Below are 17604 nucleotides of genomic sequence, written 5' to 3' on the forward strand. Positions count from 1 at the left end.
TATTTGCTTTACTTTGTGCACCCTGAAGGACTTACATTTCACTGTGTTTTGGATCGCACACCATTCCTGTTGTATCTGAAGAGAGCAGCGACTCGCACAAGTTCGTACCCTGCCACATATGTTGTTAGTCTTTAAGGTGCTACTGGACCTTAAACCTCTCGAAAGCTCACGTTTCCTTAAAACCTTTACTTTGTTCCTCAACTGCTCCGGACAAATGGCTGCAATTCCGTTGTGTTTTAGCTGCATTCCTCCAGAGCTTGGTAAGAAGACCTGTTTTTTTGCTATTTGGAAAACTTATAGAACACCTGTGGGATTCTGGTGTGTTGCTCTAGGGATGTTAACACCACCTCTTCCGATAGATGGTGCAGTCTTCAAAATCGGCCTGCTCGGGCCATGGAACTGCGATCGGTTTTTCTCCAAGGCCTTTCCCCGAGGAGCCGCTGAGTTGGCGATGCAACGGATAAAGAAGGACCCCTCGCTTAACGTCGCCGGTGAATTGGACTGGACGCTGCTACAAGATGACTGCCAGACGTGTAGGGCCCTACCTGGATTCATAGGCTATGAAAAACTTTTCTCAGCTTTTGTAGGGTCTCTGAACCCTGGCTACTGTGACGTGGCCGCCTCGCTCAGTAAGGCCTGGGATAAAGCCATCTTCTCCTGGACCTGTTTTAATGATCAACCGGACCGTCCAAACTGCCGCCCCTCACTCGTCGGGATGCTGCCCTCGTCCGCCGGCGTCCTCGTGGCGGTGCTGAAATATTTTAACTGGGCTCACGTTGGCATCGTTTCATCCCAAGAAGATTTCTGGCTGGACGCGGCCCATCAACTGGCTATCGCCTTGAGGAACGGGGGGCTGCCTGTACATCTCGTTACGACAATTGACGATGGTGATTCAGGAGCCGAAGGGACTTGGGAAAGGATCCGGGCTGCTGGGGACATTAAAGGTAAGTGGTCCAGGCTCGCCTAATCTTGAACATATGAAGCTGCCTTCTACTGAATCAGATCCCCCTGGGTCCATCAAAGTCAGTATTGTCTAATCAGACTGGCAGCGGCTCTCCAGGGTCTCAAGCTGAGGTTTTTCACGCCTATTTGCCTGGACCCTTTTAGTTGGAGATGTCGGGGATTGAACCTGGGACCTTCTGCTTACCAAGCAGATGCTCTGCCACTAAGCCACAGCCCCTCCCTGTGTCTCCCCAGGGTCTCAAGCTGAGGTTTTTCATGCTTACTTGCCTGGACTCTTTTTAGTTGGAGATGCCGGGGATTGAACCTGGGACCTTCTGCTTAACAAGCAGATGCTGTACAACTGAGCCACCGTCCTTCCCCGTTGAAAGAGCTTAGAAGCTGCTGCTGCTGCTGCTGCTATTAGATTTATATCCTGCCCTCCACTCAGAATCTCAGAGCGGCTCACAATCTCCTTTACCTTCCTCCCCTACAAGAGACACCCTGTGAGGTGGGTGGGCTGAGAGAGCTCTCCCAGAAGCTTCCCTTTCAAGGACAACTCCTACAAGAGCTATGGCTGACCCAAGGCCATTCCAGCAGCTGCAAGTGAAGGAGGTGGTGAATCAAACCTGGTTCTACCAGATAACAGTCTGCGCACTTAACCACTGCACCAAACTGGCGCTACACCAATCTGAGCATGGTCAGCAACATGGTCAGAAACTACCAAGGAAGCCCAGAGTTGCTATGAAGAGGGAGGCAATAGCAAGCCACTTGTATTCTTCTCTTGCCTTGAAAACCCCATGATGGGTCGCCATAACTTGCCTGTGACTTGACAGCACTCGAAAGCCAGTTTGGTGTAGTGGTTAAGTGTGTAGACTCTTATCTGGGAGAATCAGGTTTGATTCCCCCACTCCTCCACTTGTACCTGCTGGAATGGCCTTGGGTCAGCCATAGCTCTCTGATCTGGGAGAACCGGGTTTGATTCCCCACTCCTCCACTTGCAGCTGCTGGAATGGGTCAGCCATAGCTCTCTTATCTGGGAGAACCGGGTTTGATTCCCCACTCCTCCACTTGCAGCTGCTGGAATGGCCTTGGGTCAGCCATAGCTCTCTTATCTGGGAGAACCGGGTTTCATTCCCCACTCCTCCACTTGCAGCTGCTGGAATGGCCTTGGGTCAGCCATAGCTCTCTTATCTGGGAGAACTGGGTTTGATTCCCCCCTCTCCTCCACTTGCAGCTGCTGGAATGGCCTTGGGTCAGCCAGAGCTCTCTTATCTGTGAGAACTGGGTTTGATTCCCCCAGTCCTCCACTTGCAGCTGCTGGAATGGCCTTGGGTCAGCCATAGCTCTCTTATCTGGGAGAACTGGGTTTGATTCCCCACTCCTCCACTTGCAGCTGCTGGAATGTCCTTGGGTCAGCCATAGCTCTCTTATCTGGGAGAACTGAGTTTGATTCCCCCCTACTCCACTTGCAGCTGCTGGAATGGCCTTGGGTCAGCCATAGCTCTCTTATCTGGGAGAACTGGGTTTGATTCCGCCCTCCTCCACTTGCAGCTGCTGGAATGGCCTTGGGTCAGCCATAGCTCTCTTATCTGGGAGAACCAGGTTTGATTCCCCACTTCTCCACTTGCAGCTGCTGGAATGGCCTTGGGTCAGCCATAGCTCTCTTATCTGGGAGAACCGGGTTTGATTCCCCACTCCTCCACTTGCAGCTGCTGGAATGGCCTTGGGTCAGCCAGAGCTCTCGCAGAGCTGTTCTTAAAAGGGCAGCTTCTGGGAGAGCTCTCTCAGCCCCACCTACCTCACAGGGTGTCCATTGTAGAGGAGGATGATAAAGGAGATTGTGAGCCACTCTGAGATTCAGAGTAAAGGGCGGGATATAAATCCAATATCATCATCTCCTCCTCCTTCTTCTTCCCACCACCATTGAAATCAACGGCCATCAGAGCAGTCAGCACTCAGAAGCTAAGCAGAGTTGGCCATGGTTAATATTTCGATGGAAAGTTCAGGGTCACTATGGACAGGGCTTTTTTTGTAGCAGGAACTCCTTTGCATATTAGGCCACACACCCCTGATGTAGCCAATCCTCCAAGAGTTTACAGGGCTCTCAGTACAGGGCCTACTGTAAGCTCCGAGGATTTGCTGCATCAGGTGGGTGTGGCCTAATATGCAAAGGAGTTCCTGCTACAGAAAAAGCCCTGACTATGGAAAGACAGGCAATGCCACTTCTGTTTTGCCCGATCTGGATCTCCCAGCCCAGCTCATTCCCATCAGATCAATATAAGAACCAAAGAACACAAGAGAAGCCATGTTGGATCAGGCCAATGGCCCATCCAGTCCAACAACCTGTGTCACATAAGAACAGAAGAGAAGCCATGTTGGATCAGGCCAATGGCCCATCCAGTCCAACACTCTGTGTCACACAGTGGCCAAAAAAAACAGGTGCCATCAGGAGGTCCACCAGTGGGGCCAGGACACTAGAAGCCCTCCCACTGTTGCCCCCTCAAGCACCAAGAAGACAGAGCATCACTTGCCCAAGACAGAAGAAGAAGACTGTTGATTTGTACCCCCACCCTTCTCTCTGAATCACAGACTCAGAGTGGCTTACAATCTCCTATATCTCTCCCCCCCCCCCACAATAGATATCCTATGAGGTGGGTGGGGCTGAGGCGGCTTTCACAGCAGCTACCCTTTCAAGGACAACTCTACTAGAGTTCTGGCTGACCCAAGGCCATTCCCGCAGCTGCAAGTGGAGGAGTAGGGAATCAAACCCGGTTCTCCCAGATTAGAGTCCGCACGCTTAACCACTACATCAAACTGGCTCTCAATACCCTGTGGCTAATAGCCACTGATGGACCTCCACTCCAATTGTTGATCTAATCCCCTCTTGAAGCTGTCTATGCTTGTAGCCTCCACCATCTCCTGTGGCAGTGAATTCCAGGTGTTAATCACTCTTTGGGTGAAATTATCGGTGAACGTCGTGTTCCTTGAATCCCCTGCCTTTTCTCCACTCCACAGATGAAAACTATTTTAAAAAATAAACCCTCTTGGCTTTTCTCTTGCAGTGATCGTTTTGTGTATGCCTTCAGCACTGGTTGGAGGGGAAGATCAGGCCACTTTGCTCACCCAAGCCCGGGAGATGGGTCTGGCCGACGGGAGGTACATTTTTGTGCCCTACGACACCCTGCTCTACAGCCTTCCTTATCGAAACCATTCCTACTTCCTCCTCGACAAAGACCGCACCTTCCGGGAAGCTTACGATGCCGTCTTGACCATCACTTTAGAGTCCGGAGATCAGACATTTTACGAAGCGTTCAGGACAGCGAAGGAAAGAGGTGAAATAGTGTCAGATTTGGAACCACAGCAGGTCAGTGTGGACCACTATAGGGTTGCTATAGGGTTTCCAATCCCCAGTTGGGGGTAGGGGATTGGCTCATTTGGAGGCCCGCCCTCCCCCAGCTTCAGGGTTATCAGAAAGTGGTGGGGAGGAAAATTTCTAACAGGCACTCCATTATTCCCTATGGAACCTATGGAGTCAATAAAATGAATTTTAACAGGGATAAATGTAAAGCTCTGCATTTAGGTAGGAAAAATCCAATGTATGGTTATAGAATTGGGGAGACTTGTCTTAGCAGTAGTATGTGCGAAAAGGTTCTAGAGGTCTTAGTGGATCAGACGCTGAACAGTGTATCGTATGTCAACAGTGTGATATGGTGGCTAAAAAGGCAAATGCAATTTTGGGCTCTATCAACAGAAGTATAGTGTCCAGATCACATGATGTGATGGTATCGCTCTACTCTGCTCTGGTCAGACCTCACCTGGAGTCTTGTGTTCAGTTTTGGGCACCACATTTTAAGAAGGATATAGACAAGCTGGAACGGGTCCAGAGGAGGGCGATGAAGATGGTGAGGGGTCTGGAGACCAAGTCCTATGAGGAAAGGTTGAAGGAGCTGGGGATGTTTAGCCTGGAGAGGAGGCGGCTGAGAGGTGATATGATTACCATCTTCAAGTACTTGAAGGGCTGTCATATAGAGGATGGTGTGGAATTGTTTTCTGTGGCCCCGGAAGGTAGGACCAGAACCAATAGGTTGAAATTAAATCAAAAGAGTTTCCGGCTCAACATTAGGAAGAACTTCCTGACCGTTAGAGCGATTCCTCAGTGGAACAGGCTTCCTCCTTGGGAGGTGGTGGGCTCTCCTTCCTTGGAGATTTTTAAACAGAGGCTAGATGGCCATCTGACAGCAATGAAGATCCTGTGAATTTAGGGGGAAGTGTTTGTGAGTTTTCTGCATTGTGCAGGGGGCTGGACTAGATCAGGGGTGGCTAACGATAGCTCTCCAGATGTTTTTTGCCTACAACTCCCATCAGCCCCAGCCATTGGTCATGCCGGCTGGGGCTGATGGGAGTTGTAGGCAAAAAACATCTGGAGAGCTACCGTTGGCCACCCCTGGACTAGATGACCCTAGAGGTCCCTTCCAACTCTATGATTTCCGCAGGGTATAATGGAGAATTGATCTGTGGGTATCTGGGGCTCTGGGGGGGGGGCTGTTTTTTGAGATAGAAGCACCGAATTTTCAGCCTTGCATCCAATGCCTCTCCTCAAACCACCCTCCAAGTTTCAAAAAGATTGAACTCGGGGGTCCAATTCTATGGTGCCTCCTGGATCTCTGGCCAAGCTGGCTTGGTGAACAATTGTTTCCTGACAGTGGTGATCAGCACTTCCCTGGGTGTGTAAAAAATAAGCCATGAGAACTAAGCATAGAAGCAGCCCTTCCTGCCCTCCTTCTCATGATCTGCCAAAGTGTGAGGAGTTCGAAGAAGATCCAACAGTGGCCATTAGCCACAGAGTACTCTGTTTGTGGCAGTGATGCTCTGTCTTCTTGGTGCTTGGGGGAGCAAGACTGGGAGGGGTTCTGGAGTTCTGGCCCCACTGGTGGACCTCCTGATGGTCCCTGGGTTTTGGCCCCTGTGTGACACAGAGTGTTGGACTGGATGGGCCATTGGCTTGATCCAACATGGCTTCTCTTAGGTTCTTATGTCTGGGGCAGTGATGCTCTGTCTTTTTGGTGCTTGAGTGGGTGGGTTTCTGGAGTTCTGGCCCCGCTAGTGGACCTCCTGATGGTCCCTGGGTTCTGGCCACTGCGTGACACAGAGTGTTGGCCTGGATGGGCCATTGGCCTGATCCAACATGGCTTCTCTTAAGTTCTTATGGGACACAGAGTGCTGGACTGGATGGGCCACTGGCCTGATCCAACATGGCTTCTCTGATGTTCTTATGTGACATAGAGTGTTGGACTGGATGGGCCATTGCCTGATCCAACATGGCTTCTTTTATGTTCTTATGTGACACAGGGTGTTGGACTGGATGGGCCACTGGCCTGATCCAACATGGCTTCTCTTATGTTCTTATGTGACACAGAGTGTTGGACTGGATGGGCCACTGGCCTGATCCAACATGGTTTCTCTTATGTTCTTATGTGACACAGAGTGTTGGACTGGAAGGGCCACTGGCCTGATCCAACATGGCTTCACTTATGTTCTTATGTGACACAGAGTGTTGGATTGGAAGGGCCACTGGCCTGATCCAACATGGCTTCTCTTATGTTCTTATGTGACACAGAGTGTTGGACTGGAAGGGCCACTGGCCTGATCCAACATGGCTTCTCTTATGTTCTTATGTGACAGAGAGTGTTGGACTGGATGGGCCATTGCCTGATCCAACATGGCTTCTTTTATGTTCTTATGTGACACAGGGTGTTGGACTGGATGGGCCACTGGCCTGATCCAACATGGCTTCTCTTATGTTCTTATGTGACAGAGAGTGTTGGACTGGATGGGCCACTGGCCTGATCCAACATGGTTTCTCTTATGTTCTTATGTGACACAGAGTGATGGACTGGAAGGGCCACTGGCCTGATCCAACATGGCTTCACTTATGTTCTTATGTGACACAGAGTGTTGGATTGGAAGGGCCACTGGCCTGATCCAACATGGCTTCTCTTATGTTCTTATGTGACACAGAGTGTTGGATTGGAAGGGCCACTGGCCTGATCCAACATGGCTTCTCTTATGTTCTTATGTGACACAGAGTGTTGGACTGGAAGGGCCACTGGCCTGATCCAACATGGCTTCTCTTATGTTCTTATGTGACAGAGAGTGTTGGACTGGATGGGCCATTGCCTGATCCAACATGGCTTCTTTTATGTTCTTATGTGACACAGGGTGTTGGACTGGATGGGCCACTGGCCTGATCCAACATGGCTTCTCTTATGTTCTTATGTGACAGAGAGTGTTGGACTGGATGGGCCACTGGCCTGATCCAACATGGTTTCTCTTATGTTCTTATGTGACACAGAGTGTTGGACTGGATGGGCCACTGGCCTGATCCAACATGGCTTCTCTTATGTTCTTATGTGACACAGAGTGTTGGATTGGAAGGGCCACTGGCCTGATCCAACATGGCTTCTCTTATGTTCTTATGTGACACAGAGTGTTGGACTGGAAGGGCCACTGGCCTGATCCAACATGGCTTCTCTTATGTTCTTATGTGACACAGGGTGTTGGACTGGAAGGGCCACTGGCCTGATCCAACAGGGCTTCTCTTATGTTCTTATGTGACACAGAGTGTTGGACTGGAAGGGCCACTGGCCTGATCCAACATGGCTTCTCTTATGTTCTTATGTGACACAGAGTGTTGGACTGGAGGGGCCACTGGCCTGATCCAACAGGGCTTCTCTTATGTTCTTATGTGACACAGAGTGTTGGACTGGATGGACCACTGGCCTGATCCAACATGGCTTCTCTTATGTTCTTATGTGACACAGAGTGTTGGACTGGATGGGCCATTGGCCTGATCCAACATGGCTTCTTTTATGTTCTTATGTGACACAGGGTGTTGGACTGGATGGGCCACTGGCCTGATCCAACATGGCTTCTCTTATGTTCTTATGTGACAGAGAGTGTTGGACTGGATGGGCCACTGGCCTGATCCAACATGGTTTCTCTTATGTTCTTATGTGACACAGAGTGTTGGACTGGAAGGGCCACTGGCCTGATCCAACATGGCTTCACTTATGTTCTTATGTGACACAGAGTGTTGGATTGGAAGGGCCACTGGCCTGATCCAACATGGCTTCTCTTATGTTCTTATGTGACACAGAGTGTTGGACTGGAAGGGCCACTGGCCTGATCCAACATGGCTTCTCTTATGCTCTTATGTGACACAGAGTGTTGGACTGGAGGGGCCACTGGCCTGATCCAACAGGGCTTCTCTTATGTTCTTATGTGACACAGAGTGTTGGACTGGATGGACCACTGGCCTGATCCAACATGGCTTCTCTTATGTTCTTATGTGACACAGAGTGTTGGACTGGATGGGCCATTGGCCTGATCCAACATGGCTTCTCTTATGTTCTTACACTCCTATTTTCTTAAGGTTACATTTGTTTTTTCCCAGGTGACTCCCCTCTTTGGGACCATCTACGATGCTATTTACCTTGCTGCAAAAGCTTTAGACAAGGTGCATCAGCCTGGGACTTCTAAGCTCTCGGGGATGGCGCTGGCAGAACATGTGAGGAACCTCAACTTTGCTGGATTCAGCCGCAGGATCCAGGTCGACAGCAAGGGGAAGGTGCTGGCCAATTACGTGATCCTGGACACCGACGGCCAAGGGAGCTACTTATCCCCGACCTACTTGCTGGTGACATCCACTGGCTTGGTACAGTCCCTGGGAAGAGCCGTACACTTTCCAGGAGGAGGCCCACCCCCCGCCGATGCCACCTGCTGGTTCGATCCAGATGTGCTGTGCATTAGAGGTAACTGGGTGCCTGGGTTTTCTTGGGCACAGAGGTCAATTATAGCACAGCCAGCTTCAAGAGGGGATTGCATAAACATCTGGAGCAGAGGTCCATCAGTGATGGTCTGTTGGCACTCAAGGTGCAGTCCTTTCTTGACTCCAATGTTTGAGGGTGGGCTGCCTTCACTTGGCCACTTTCAGAGCCTGCAGCTTTTGCTCCTACCCCAGAAAGCTTCTGAGAAGCAGCAAGCCCCACAGTGCAAGGGAAAGGGTGCCCCCTGACTTTTAAAAAAGCCCCCCAACTTTTAACATCCTGGCTATGGCCCTGTGGCAGCTACAAGCACAGCCAGCTTCAAGAGGGGATGGGATAAACATAGGGAGAAGAAGTCCATCAGTGGCTATTAGTCACAGCGTATTGTTGGAACTCTCTGTCTGGGGCAGTGATGCTCTGTAATCTTAGTGCTTGGGGGGGCACAGTGGGATGGCTTCTAGTGTCCTCACCCCAGTGAGGTTGGAACGGGTAAAAGGAAGTCCTTCTTCACCCAAAGCCACAGTGGGAGGGCTTCTAGTGGCCTGGCCCACTGGTGGACCTCCTGATGGCACCTGGGTTTTTTGGCCACTGTGTGACACAGAGTGTTGGACTGGATGGGCCACTGGCCTGATCCAACATGGCTTCTCTTATGTTCTTATGTGACACAGAGTGTTGGACTGGATGGGCCACTGGCCTGATCCAACATGGCTTCTCTTATGTTCTTATGTGACACAGAGTGTTGGACTGGATGGGCCACTGGCCTGATCCAACATGGTTTCTCTTATGCTCTTATGTGACACAGAGTGCTGGACTGGATGGGCCACTGGCCTGATCCAGCATGGCTTCTCTTATGTTCTTATGTGACACAGAGTGTTGGACTGGAGGGGCCACTGGCCTGATCCAACATGGCTTCTCTTATGTTCTTATGTAACACAGAGTGTTGGACTGGATGGGCCACTGGCCTGATCCAACATGGCTTCTCTTATGTTCTTATGTGACACAGAGTGTTGGACTGGAGGGGCCATTGGCCTGATCCAACATGGCTTCTCTGATGTTCTTATGTAACACAGAGTGTTGGACTGGATGGGCCATTGGCCTGATCCACCATGGCTTCTCTTATGTTCTTATTACATATCTGAAAGCACAGACAGCTTTGAAAGGGGATTAAACAGATTCATGGAGGAGAGAATGACACTGACTGCTGCCCATCAGGCTTTTTTTGTGGAAAAAGTCCAGCGGGAACTCATTTGCATGTTAGTCCACACCCCCTGACATCACCATTGCGTCGCACAGGGCCTTTTTAAAGAGAAAACCCAGCAGGAACTCATTTGCGTATTAGGCCACACCCCCTGACATCACCACTGTTCCACACAGGGTTTTTTAAAGAAAAAGACCAGCATGAACTCATTTGCATATTAGGCCACACCCCTGATGTCACTATTGCTCCACACAAGGTTTTTCTAAAGAGCCCAGCTGGAACTCATTTGCATATTAGGCCACACCCCTGGCATCACCATTGTCTCACGCAGGGCTTCTTTGCAGAAAACGCCCAGCAGGAACTCATTTGCATATTAGGACACACCCCTCATGGCACTATTGTTTCACACAAGAGTTTTTTTAAGAAAAGCAAAGCAGGAACTCATTTGCATGTTAGGCCACACCCCCAACATGACCATTGTTCCTTGCCGGGCTTTTTTAAAAAAAGGCCCAGTGGGAACTCATTTGCATATTAGTCCACGCCCTCTGGTGCCAAGCCAGCTGGAACTGCTTTCCTCTGCATCCCTGCTGTAAAAAAACCCTGCTGCCTATGATGACTAATGGGAACTTCCACATTCAGGAGCAGTCAACCTCTGCAGGACTTTTTTTTTTGTAGCATGAACTCCTTTGCATATTAGGCTATACCCCCGTATGTAGCCAATCCTCCTGGAGCTTAGAGTAGGCACTGTAAGAAGAGCCCTGTAAGCTCTTGGAGGATTGGCTACATCAGGGGTATGTGGCCTAATATGCAAAGGAGTTCCTGTTGCAAAAAAGCCCTGAACCTCTGAATCCCAGTGCCAGGAGGCAACGTTAAGGAAAGGCCTCATCCATATGGATAAAAGGAAGTCCTTCTTCACCCAAAGGGTGATTAACGCGTGGAATTCACTGCCACAGGAGGTGGCGGCTGCTACCAGCATAGCCAGCTTCAAGTGGGGATTGGAGAAACATCTGGAGCAGAGGTCCATCAGTGGCTATTAGTCAAGCGTATTGTTGGAACTCTCTGTCTGGGGCAGTGATGCTCTGTCTTCTTGGTGCTTGGGAGGCACACTGGGAGGGCTCCTAGTGTCCTGGCCCCACTGATGGACCTCCTGATGGTGCCTGGGTTTTTTTGGCCACTGTGTGACACAGAGTATTGGACTGGATGGGCCACTGGCCTGATCCAACATGGCTTCTTTTATATTCTTATACCCTGTTGCTGGCCTTCCAGAGGAACCGGTAGGCCAATGTGTGAGAGAGGATACTGATCCAGATGAACCACTGGTCTGATCTAGTGGGGCTCTTCTTGTGTTCTCTGATTACCAAAAAACAATACGCTTTTCATCTCAGACAAATTGAAAGGGTTAAAGATCTATTTGCGTAGGAACTCCAACTCGTTCCAATTAGCAATGCTCCCAGGGAATATTCCAAGCTTATCGCAGCAAGAAGGAGAAACAATCACTTAATATAATTTGTGTTGTTCTGTTGAGTTGGAGGTGGCAGCCAAAGCCCTGAAGGAGGACGCTGGCCAATTACGCTTTCATGAAGCTTTTCTTGGGCTTTCTGAGGCGATGAACGACAGGCGGCCATTTTGCTGGTGGTATTGATTTAGAAGAAGAAGATACCAGAGTTATATCCCGCCCTCCACTCTGAATCTCAAAGTCTCAGAGCATTCACAATCTCCTTTACCTTCCCCCCCCAACAAACACCGAGGTGGGTGGGGCTGAGAGAGTTCTGACAGAAGCTGTCCTTTCAAGGACAACTCCAAGATCGCTCTCGCTGACCCAAGGCCATTCCAGCAGGTGCAAGTGGAGGAGTGGGGAATCAAACCCGGTTCTCCCAGATAAGAGAGCTCTGGCTGACCCAAGGCCATTCCAGCAGCTGCAAGTGGAAGAGGGGGGAATCAGAGTGTTGGATTGGATGGAGCATTGGCCTGATCCAACATGGCTTCTCTGATGTTCTTATGTGACACAAAGTGTGGGACTCGATGGGCCATTGGCCCGATCCAACATGGCCTCTCTTATGTTCTTATGTTCTCATGATCTCCTTGTCTCTTGAGACTAATTGATAATATATCTATATATTCTATGTGGCTCTTACCATTCAACAAGTTTGGACACCCCTGGTGTAGTACAAGAAAGAAAGAAAGAAAGAAAGAAAGAAAGAAAGAAAGAAAGAAAGAAAGAAAGAAAGAAAGAAAGAAAGAAAGAAAGAAAGAAAGAAAGAAAGGAAGGAAGGAAGGAAGGAAGGAAGGAAGGAAGGAAGGAAGGAAGGAAGGAAGAAAGAAAGAAAGAAAGAAAGAAAGAAAGAAAGAAAGAAAGAAAGAAAGAAAGAAAGAAAGAAAGAAAGAAAGAAAGAAAGAAAGAAAGAAAGAAAGAGTGGAAATAAGGCAAACAGGGAAAAAGAAATATTGACAGAAAGACTGACAGAAAGAAAGAGTGGGGGAGTGGAAAATAAAGCAAATAAATAGAGAAAAAGAAAGACTGACAAAGAAAAAATGAATAAATGAAAGGAAAAGAAAGGAAGGAAGGAAGGAAGGAAGGAAGGAAGGAAGGAAGGAAGGAAGGAAGGAAGGAAGGAAGGAAGGAAGGAAGGAAGGAAGGAAGGAAGGGAGGGAGGGAGGGAGGGAGGGAGGGGATGGGAGCAACTCACCCGAAAAACTGCTGACTTTCCAGAAGCCCCCGAGCCCTGCCAGCTCACGTGATGTTGGGGGGTCCCTGTGCAGGCGCGGCTGGGCCCCTGGAATCTCACTGGTGCGCACGATTTCAGGAGGCTTCCGCACAGGCATGGTTGCACCCTGGAGTCCTGCTAGCCAGCTGGGAAGCCCAACTGGAATGCTGTCTGGGCCAGCCGGAACGGTGTTTCGGTGCGTTCCGGCTCAAAAAAAGCCCTGGGCAGAACACCTAATAGCATGTTCTTGGCTTCCATTGGGAATTTAAACTTTAATATGTTCTGCATTTTTGGTGTTTTTTCTTTCCGATATCTTTTTGCTTTTTTTACAAGTCCGCCACATATGAAAGAAGGCTCCATTGAAGTCTTGACATTTTCAGCATTTTCCTTTGTAGTTTCATGGATTTTGTGTGCTTTCTCAATGTCATTTACCCATCTGAATAACGTTCTGTAACAATTTTCTCTTAGTGTCTAGTTGACGGTAAATTTGATATCTTTTCCCCATAGTTGTTCTCATTGTTGCATAGATATATGTTCTTTAAGGCTTTGCATCCACTTAATCATACATTTTTTCTCTTGTTAATCTGTCTCCAGCTGGAATAAAATCTTATATATCCATCATAGTAAGTGCTTTTTCTTGTTTTATAACCAGGGGCTCAAATTCAGTTGCATCTCTTAGAACTCCTTCAATGCTTTATGGAGCAGAGGTCCATCAGTAGCTCTTAGCCCCAGCGTATTGTTGGAACTCTCTGTCTGTGGCACTGATGCTCTCTATTCTTGGTGCTTGGAAGGGACAACAGTGTGAGAACTTCTAGTGTCCTGGCCCCAATTATGGACCTCCTGATGGCGTCTGGTTTTTTGGCCACTGTGTGACACAGAATGTTGGACTAGAGGGGCCACTGGCCTGATCCAACATGGCTTCTCTTATGTTCTTGGTGCTTGAGGGGGCAACAGTGGGAGGCCTTCTAGTGTCCTGGCCCCACTGATGGACCTCCTGACGGTGCTTGGTTTTTTGGCCACTGTGTGACACAGAGTGTTGGACTGGATGGGCCATTGGCCTGATCCAGCATGGCTTCTCTTATGTTCTTATGTGTCACAGAGTGTTGGACTGGATGGGCCATTGGCCTGATCCAGCATGGCTTCTCTTATGTTATCATGTGACACAGAGTGTTGGACTGGATGGGCCATTGGCCTGATCCAGCATGGCTTCTCTTATGTTCTCATGATCTCCTTTTCTCTTGAGACTAACTGATAATATATCAGCCATTGAATGTCTACGCCTTCATCTTTAATACCTTGCCAAGACCTGATTTTCCCCTGAGCATTTATCATCGTGCCATATGTTTTTAAAAAATCAGATTTATTTCTTGCATTCTTATCATAATGAGCTTCCACTGGGGACCAATGTTACCTCTAAGCTGCAGTTTTGTGAGCAAAAATTCTACTTTGTGAGCTACTGGCATGAAAGTTGTGAGTTACTGCATAAATCATTGTGCTCTGGTGACATCCATCCAGAGCTAAGAAAAAAAAATCTGTTAGCTGGAGGCTAAAAAAGTTAGCTCATGCTAACTCAGCTTAGAGGGAACGCTGCTGGGGACATAAGCGAAGAGTTTGTTTGAGGAGCGCAATAAATTCCAGTGTGTAAACCATATTCTCAAAAGTCCATCTCTGATTATGTAACGTGTTTCTTGTGTCACGATCTTTTTAGTCAGTTTCTTAATCCATTCATAATTCTGTAGGCCATCATCAAGATTTTGATTCTAATTTTACCAGACCTCATTTTGGGCAGGAGCTCACAGGAGGAGAGATCCTGAACCTCTAGATTTTATGGTGCTCTTTCTTTCTTACTCCTCCCCCCACAAATATTTGCTTCTGGGCTCCATTGTTCCAACCCCCTGTGAGAATCTTGTTGAACTCTTAAGATCTGACAAACTTTCTAATATTTCCCCCCACAAAAAAATTGGGAAAATAACCAAAACATATAAAGTGGAAGTCTTCATCCTGCCACTGTGGCCACATAGGAGAAAGTAATTTAAAAAGTCTGATGGGAGTAAGGTTTTACTATGACAGTTATAATTCAAGAAGCATTTGAAAGTAGATGCTGAGCTGATATAATTTAGCACATCTTCTGGTGATGTCAGTGGTATGTGTCACATGCAAATTACTTGTGCTAATGAGTTTCGGCACCTCTTTTTCTACAAAATAACCCCTGAATTTTACTATTCTTTGTCTTGGGTTTTTAATCTAGTCCATAATCCAGACCAGACCTGCTGCTTGGCAATATAATTTTTTATTTGGACAGCTAATCCTCCTCTTCTTTTCTCATCTTGTAATACTTTGAAGTTTATCCTTGGGTGTGTTTTTCTTGCCATTTCATATACATTAATGCATCTGTCTTTGCCATTCTTTCAATATTTTTTCTTCTATGTCTATGAGTAACATCTGGAACAAAAAGCGTAGTTTTGCATTCCTGGCAAGTGACACAACCAAACGATTTCCAGCATATAACGACGCAAACCTGAACGTGGAACTTTTGCCGCCTTCCAAAGCGATTCCATATTTCATTTTAGCTCTAGGCCAAATGGGAATCTCTCACTTTGAAAACACATTTTGAAACTGTGGTCAATATCCAGCTTTAATTCTCTTGCCCTTCTCTCTTTTTTTTAGGCATGGATCCACCCATTATGGTAATTGTTCTGTTACCCCCCGTCCTCCTGCTCCTGTTTGGAATATGCCTTATTTATCTCATCAGGTCAGATTTTTTAATTCCTTTTGATTTTCTCCCTTTCTAGCCTGCTTCTTGCTTGAGAAAAGCAGAGCTATGTATCTGTAGAACCGATTTGGTGTAGTGGTTAAGTGTGTGGACTCTTACGGAAGAACTGGGTTTGATTCCCCACTCCTCCACTTGCAGCTGCTGGAATGGCCTGGGGTCAGCCATAGCTTTTGTAGGAGTTGTCCTTGAAAGGGCAGCTTCTATGAGAGCTCTCTCAGCCCCACCTACCTCACAGGGTGTCTGTTGTGGGGGGGAGGGAAGGTAAAAGAGATTGTGACCACTCTGAGATTCAGAGTATAGGGCAGGATATAAATCCAATATCATCATAATCTTCTTCTTCTTCTCCTATTTATTGTCATCCCATTTTCTGTTTTCTTGTCATGTTGAAATCCCCCTCCCAAATACAAACTTTCTCATTGCATAGACCAAGATGAATAGCCATGTTAGTCTACTTGTAGCAGTAGGAAACGTCATCAGAACAACATCATGGGAAGGCCTCGGCCTCTGTGCTCTCTTGTTGGCCCTCCAGAGGAAATGTTTGGCCACTGTGTGGGGCAGGATGCTGGACAAAATGGACCTCTGGTCTGATCCAGCAGGGCTCTTCTGATGTTCTTATGAAGGCCTCAGCCTCTCTGTCCTGTTGTTGGCCGTCCAGAGGAACTGGTTGGACACTGTGTGGGACAGGATGCTGGACTAGATGGATCACTGATCTGATCCAGCCAGGCTCTTCTGATGTTCTTCTCAGAGGAAAGCCTCAGCCTCTCTGCCCTGTTGTTGGCCCTCCAGAGGAACTGGTTGGTCACTGTGTGAGACAGGATGATGGACTAGATGGATTACTGATCTGATTCAGCAGGGCTCATCTGATCTTCTTATGAAGGCCTTGGCCTCTGTGCCCTATTGTTGGCCCTCCAGAGGAACTAGTTGGCCATTGTGTGAGACAGGATGCTGGACTAGATGGTCGTCTGGTCTCATCCAGCAGGGTTCTTCTGATGTTCTTATGAAGGCCTCGGCCTCTATGCCCTGTTGTTGCCCCTCCAGAGGAACTGGTTGGGCACTGTGTGAGACAGGATGCTGGACTAGATGGATCATTGGTCTGATCCAGCAGGACTCATCTGATGTTCTTATGAAGGTCTCGTCCTCTCTGCCCTGTTGTTGGCCCTCCAGAGGAATTGGATGGCCACTGTGTGAGACAGGATGTTGGACTAAATAGACTTCTGGTCTGATCCAGCAGGGCTCTTCTGATGTTCTTCTGATTGTTCTCCTCATCCATAATCTCTTTGACTAATAATACGAAAGCACGGTAAAGAAAAAAAACAGCTTATCATGTTTGACTAGTTGTTCCCGTATGCATGTAGGATCCTCCTGTTCTTGGTACAAAAAAAAAAGGCACTTGTTTTAGTGTTTGGCCTGCTCTGCGTTCCAACTCCTTCGTCTCTGAGAATCCTCTCCGTGTTTTGTCCGCCACCTCGCCCGAGAGCTGTCAAGGCTAGCACTCTCCAAGGGAGTTTTACCAGGAGGTCTTGATTGGCTAATGACTGCAAAGTTCAGGAAGGATATTTTGCTAGCTAAGTGCTAAACATGCCGGTCATTATTCCAGGCCAGGTGTTCGGCAGTCCTCTGATAATTCAGGCCACGACAGGCATTCGCTGATTACCGACTACGGAATGCTCTCAGAAACGGTAATTGCAAGCCCTCACATGCACGGATTCCCCCGAGAGCAGTGAGATGTAACCTTTCGAATCACATCCAAAATGGTCCGGAACTTTTAAATTGCAGCCTGTTCTCCGCTACAGCTGAGGCTTTTCCAGCACTGCATCTTTTTTGTTCATGAACATATGAAGCTGTCTTATACTGAATCAGACCCTGGGTCCATCAAAGTCAGTATTGTCTACTCAGACTGGCAGCAGCTCTCCAGGGTCTTCAGCTGAGGTTCTTCACACCTACTTGCCTGGACCCTTTTTAGTTGGAGATTTCGGGGATTGAACCTGGGACCTTCTGCTTACCAAGCAGATGCTCTGTCACTGAGCTACAGCCCCACTGTATGTCTCTCCAGGGTCTCAGGCTGAGGTCTTTCCCATTGCCTACTGCCTGGTCATTTTAACTAGAGATGCCGGGGATTGAACCTGAGACCTTCTGCTTACCAAGCAGATGCTCTGCCACTGA

The 17604-nt window shown here is 48.3% G+C and overlaps 1 protein-coding gene across 1 annotated transcript in view; it reads left to right on the forward strand.

The window, feature by feature from the left end:
- Nucleotides 1-334: 334 nt before the first annotated feature.
- The window catches only part of LOC132569156 (retinal guanylyl cyclase 2-like), a 61397-nt gene continuing 44127 nt past the window's right edge, over nt 335-17604 (forward strand). The window contains exons 1-4 of the mRNA XM_060235342.1: nt 335-944; nt 4005-4306; nt 8396-8753; nt 15336-15390. Of these exons, the coding sequence (XP_060091325.1) occupies nt 335-944; nt 4005-4306; nt 8396-8753; nt 15336-15390 (1325 nt within the window). The remainder of the gene's footprint in view (nt 945-4004; nt 4307-8395; nt 8754-15335; nt 15391-17604) is intronic.

The sequence above is a fragment of the Heteronotia binoei genome, chromosome 3 (assembly GCF_032191835.1).
Source record: "Heteronotia binoei isolate CCM8104 ecotype False Entrance Well chromosome 3, APGP_CSIRO_Hbin_v1, whole genome shotgun sequence".
In the NCBI taxonomy this organism is placed as follows: domain Eukaryota; kingdom Metazoa; phylum Chordata; class Lepidosauria; order Squamata; family Gekkonidae; genus Heteronotia; species Heteronotia binoei.